Genomic DNA, 5060 nt, shown 5'->3' with positions numbered 1-5060 from the left:
GGGTGGGGGGGGGGGGAGACGCGCTGTGTCGTTCGGAACTGGGCTGAGTGAGAGACATCATCAGGTCCATAATGTCCATTATATTAGGCCCAATTCATAAAGACGAGCTAGGCCAGCCCATGGAGGCCAGGAAGTTGAAAGTGGGCTGAACAGGCCCGAATAGGCTTCATTCGCGTTCCAGCGGCCTGCTGGCCGAAGCTGAACGTCGCCATCTCACTGAGACGCAGAACAAGCTGCAGGCGAAACATGGCGCAAGCGGCAAGCCTTACTGCTCAGCAACAAGCATGGAACCATGAGCTGCGCTGCGAGGCTGCTATAGTGATATACATGTCTCGATGATCATAGCTGCTGATCATCATTCAACAGGTAGGCACTACCATGAAATTGAAAAAAAATGCAATGGCAGACATGGGCACCCAGCTCAACAGAAAAACTAACAAGAATGTATGTACACTAACAATAAAATAAAATGCTTTTACCAGATCCGGAAATTCTCCACCAGCCAGCCACATGATGACACAAGTTCCTAACGAGTATTTCTAGAGGCTAAGTTCAAGGCTAATAGCAGTATGGCATTTGGCACCCAGTACAGTCAAGAGATCGAGCACCCTAAATTTTAGGGTATTATTCTATTCTTACAAATCAATAGCTAATCACCACGGCGCCCCGGATGGTTCAGGAGCAGTAGCTGCAGCAACACCCACCAGGACGTCACCAACACTTCCCACAACAGGCGGCACAAGCATGCTGAACCACCTATCCACAGTCATCAGGTATTGGACACTGCAAACATGAGAACTGGCCTAGTAAGGAATTGGATACACCAGTATAGGTCGCGATGCAAACGAAATTGATAAGTCATATTCTGGGTAACCAAAAAAGTGATGTTGAAAAGGAAATTACCTGTGTCATGTGCCCAGGTATTGCATCAAGTCATCGTCGTCCAGCAATTCATCGAGGTAAGGGATCGGGCTACTGATAGGAATGAGGCTCAAAGGAAGCCCACCAAATGAGTTGCCTGCAAACTTATCAGTGGCCTCGCCAAAGAAAGGATCATCCATGAGCTGTTCAGCTTTGCTAGCAACAGTCCCCGAATGCCCACTCCCTGCCGCAGGATAGCTGTAAGAACCGTTCCCGGACAGCGCTCCTGTGCCCATTATAGGCACATGGTGATCCATAGGCAGTGGTTGCTGCTGCTGCATTGACGACGCCTGAACAATCGCCGAAGGATTAAAACCAATAGGCCCATGACCAACATCCTGTCGAAACGAGTGTCCAGACCATGAGTTGGCAATGTCACTGCCTTCACAAGCCAGAGGTGGATCGCTCAGATATGTGCTTGATTGAGCAGCACTTGCAGCCTGGTTATTGTTGTGCTTGTTGAGAGCAGCACTTGCAGCCTGGTTACTGTTGTAGTTGTTGAGAGCAGCACCAGGAGATAGGAAATTCCCTTGGTAATCTCCGTGCTGTTGTAAAGACCCATATGTAGGGATAGGGTCGCATGCTGGCTGGTTAGTTATGCCCACAACATCCAATGGGTCAAATATGTTCACGTCACCAATTGCACTGCTCCCTATTTCTGGTGGATTATCATTTCTTTGTGTCACTTCAACCTCATCCTCAGCAACTGGAGGGTGGCCTGAGAGGCTTTGCTGCTGCCGAGATTTAGTCATGTCTTCCTTACTAACTACTTGGTTGGAGGATTTATCACGACGCCTTCTCTTATTCTCCCTAGTTGAGGTTTTCTTCCCTCTTATCTGCAAAACAGGCTGAGTGTCCTCATCCTCTTTGGATGATGTAGAATGAGGAGGCTGCTCCAAGCGGTCAACGTCATACTCATCACTGCTGCTATATATGTCCTCATTTCTCGTTATCTCTGACAAAGCATTGCCAAAACTGTTAACAGACTTCTCCTCACGTTGTAAAACACCAAGCCAAATCAGATTCTCTTTTGCAGTCATTTTGTCCTGCAAACACTTTGACTTCCTTACATGATTTCTGATCTTATCAAAGTTTGGGGCCATGTGCTTGATTACACCTGTCAGAACTCCAACTTTCCAAACCTTCTTTAGATCATGTGGTTTTTTGTATGGAGGCGCTTCTCCCTTTGGAAGGCCCAGTGAAGACCACCATGCCTCATTCCCTGATGGCCACCATGGGGGCGGCACACCCTTATCCAGCGGATACCTTCGTTGCTGTGGGCTGCAGTGTAGCATCAGTGCTGAAAGCAATGAACCCAGAGTGCCATCTTGGAGATCCATCAAACTATGCTGATCCTTGGCTCCATTGCTCTTGGCATTACTCAGAATCGAGTTCTCGACCTCGTATTTTGTGATCGCCGCTGGTCCATTCTTATCAAACTTCACCTTCTCCTTCCACCAGGCTCTAATGTTATCTGATGCACCACTGACAGGCTTCCCTTTATCAGGAATGATCCCATACACAAACCCTCGCGCATTGCACACCTCCATCAGCTTGATCATGTACTTCAAAATCCCATCCTGGGCCCTTGCCATCTTCTTTCGAAGGGCCTGATCGGATATCTTCTTCGTCTTGGACTTCTCCAGTTCCAACCGCTGCAGAGCAAGCTTCTGCTGCCTCTCCTTGATCCTCTTGAGCTTGATCTTGTCTTTCCACATTCGACGGGCCAGCTCCTCAGCATCAATCTCCTCGTCACTGACATCATTCTCACTGAGGCTGTTGATGCCATCAACATCAAAGTCTGATGCATCATCTACTTCAGACGCAAGAATAGCAAGATGGTCCATTGAAAGATTGGTTCTACTAGTCTTCTTCAAAAACCCAGTGTAGTCACACCATCAAACTTGTTGCGCCCAGTTGGTTTGTATCCTCATTCATCAAATATTCGAACAAGGAATTGCAACAACCTGCCCAGATTATGCATGTGGTCAGAATCTAAAAAAACATACAATGCAAGTCACTAAAGAATAACCTTACAATTGCAATAAAAAAGGGATATGTTTCCTAGCAATCAGAATATTTTAGCACACCGCGTAATCCAACAATAGTAGGCATAAACTGAAAAGAATAAGTAAGCGATTCACTACATTCGGCAATTTAATGGGAACTCGGAGCAAACCTTGCAGTCCGAAGAAATACACATGTAACCAAAACTCAACACTGTTGCAGCCAAAATCACAAGCAGGACGATTGAAATAAAGCTAGTATTCTACGAACAGCACCATTTTCTAGAATTAAAGGAATTTCAACCCGTATATCCATCCAACGACCGCACTAACCATCCCCAACCACCCCCATGACCCTGCGCTACCGCCGTCGACAGACCAATCCGAATCCAGAACGAACCCCAGCCGCGGACGGACGCAACGAGAGGAATCGAGCGACGACGGGCGCAACCCACAAGCACGAACACGGATAATCATCAATCCCAAGTCGGAAAAAAAAACTCCTCCGGCGAAACCGACGACGTCCGGCGCTGTTCGTACCTCGTCGAAGGGACGGACGCCACGGCGGCGGGCCGCGAGGAGAATTTGCGGTCGGGTTCGTAGGGGGTTTGCGCCTCCGTTGCGGCTGCCGGCTGGTTTTATTTGGGAGGAAAAATGGGGGAGGGAGGAGGAGAGAGGAGACGGCGGCGGTGGAAAGTGGAAACAACGAGAGCGCGAGCGAGCCAAAAAGGCAACCCATTCGTGACGTGAGGTGTGAGGAAATTTTACCCATTCTTTTCTTTAAAAAATCCACATTTATTTCCTTTTAAAAATAGAAATACAATACCAAAATACAGTCGGTGACCAAGTAAAAAACAGAAATACAGTTGGTGCTGTCAATTGGGATGCAATGCGCCAGTTTTAGGTAACTATTTGAGCTGGCACACCATGCTTCCCACGGAAGATCCCATTCTACCGAGCTGGGTGCCTGGGTCCACTCCATTCCTTGTTTGCTGCATCACCGAGGGTACATCAGATTTTCCAATCTTTTTACTAGTAGCAAACGAAAATTGCTCTGTTCCAAACGGGCCAAATCGATCTTAGCCACAGGCATCTCCATCCTTTGCTCAATTCGATTTGGCTAAGTGCGCCAGGCATCTCCATCCTTCGAAAGTGAGAAATCGACCATCCTGGCTCACCTAAACTCTGTTTTTTCGGTGATTCGTCGATGATCCAAGAAAACTAAAGATGTTGGGAACAGAACAAATTCCTCGCATTCTTTTCGTTAAAAAAAAGTAAATCCAATCAGGATTATCGGTAAGATCTCCCAGATAATTTCTTGCGAATCCTCGGTGCAATGACAGCTCATTAGCTTTCCTTCAGCAAGAGGAAACAAGCTGTATGTTTTGTCGTGTCCTGGAGAAGAGTTGGCGATCTGGTTGATCTCATGCGTGACGGCGGCATTTCTGTGCTTCGAGATCGCGGATTAACATTTAAATGGCGTCTGATTGTGAAAAGATACTAGTGAGTCTCATGCTATTATTGGGATCATGCGCTGCTGATTCAGTCCCTGCCCATTCGGTAGAGCCAGTATTTCCGTGTGTAGTAGCGGGAGAGGTTCGTTGAATCTGGACACGCTTAGCAAACGAGCTGTCCACTAAAGCGTCCAGGTTCGATGTATTGGGAACCTGGAAGAAGAAGCCACTAGTTTATTGGGCCAGCCTAAAGGTGATCGTTAAAGTCGGCCTGATAAACATTTTATGGTCCTAAAGGGGGCTTTACCCCCGCACACAAGTTTTATGGGCCACGTGAATGAATAGGGGACGAGTCGGCCCAGTTATGAATCAGATGCAGAAAAGATTTTGGTCCAGACGCACAAAGGCCCGATTGGTGATCCACTATGCGTTTGCATCAGTCTCTTCCATTAGGTGACGTTGTTTCAGCTACTTGTGACGAACTCATCCTGCTCTGATGAATGGAGCAAAAAAATGCACCGCCCTCCACTGTCCAAAGTCCAAACACAAATTAATGAATGACCGGTGCGCAATCAGCAGGTGAAAACGACGGTTATATTTTCTTTCGAATTATCTGTGCCAAGCGGAAGATTGCTTCAGTCGTCGGTAAGGAGTCGCTGCGAGCTGCGATTTGAAAGGT

At 47.4% G+C, this 5060-nt stretch overlaps 1 protein-coding gene across 1 annotated transcript; it reads right to left on the bottom strand.

Moving 5' to 3' along the window:
- Positions 1-409: 409 nt before the first annotated feature.
- LOC101778576 (ETHYLENE INSENSITIVE 3-like 3 protein) lies at positions 410-3619 on the bottom strand. Its single transcript, XM_004973812.3, has 3 exons — positions 3468-3619; positions 904-2888; positions 410-783 (listed from the first exon to the last, which is right to left on the bottom strand). The coding sequence occupies exon 2, from the start codon at positions 2766-2768 to the stop codon at positions 909-911; it is 1860 nt and encodes a 619-aa protein (XP_004973869.1). The 5' UTR covers positions 2769-2888; positions 3468-3619; the 3' UTR covers positions 410-783; positions 904-908.
- Between the last annotated feature and the right edge of the window lie 1441 nt (positions 3620-5060).

Source organism: Setaria italica, chromosome VI (genome assembly GCF_000263155.2).
Source record: "Setaria italica strain Yugu1 chromosome VI, Setaria_italica_v2.0, whole genome shotgun sequence".
Taxonomy (NCBI): Eukaryota; Viridiplantae; Streptophyta; class Magnoliopsida; order Poales; family Poaceae; genus Setaria; species Setaria italica.
This window is presented reverse-complemented; position numbering and strand designations above follow the sequence as displayed.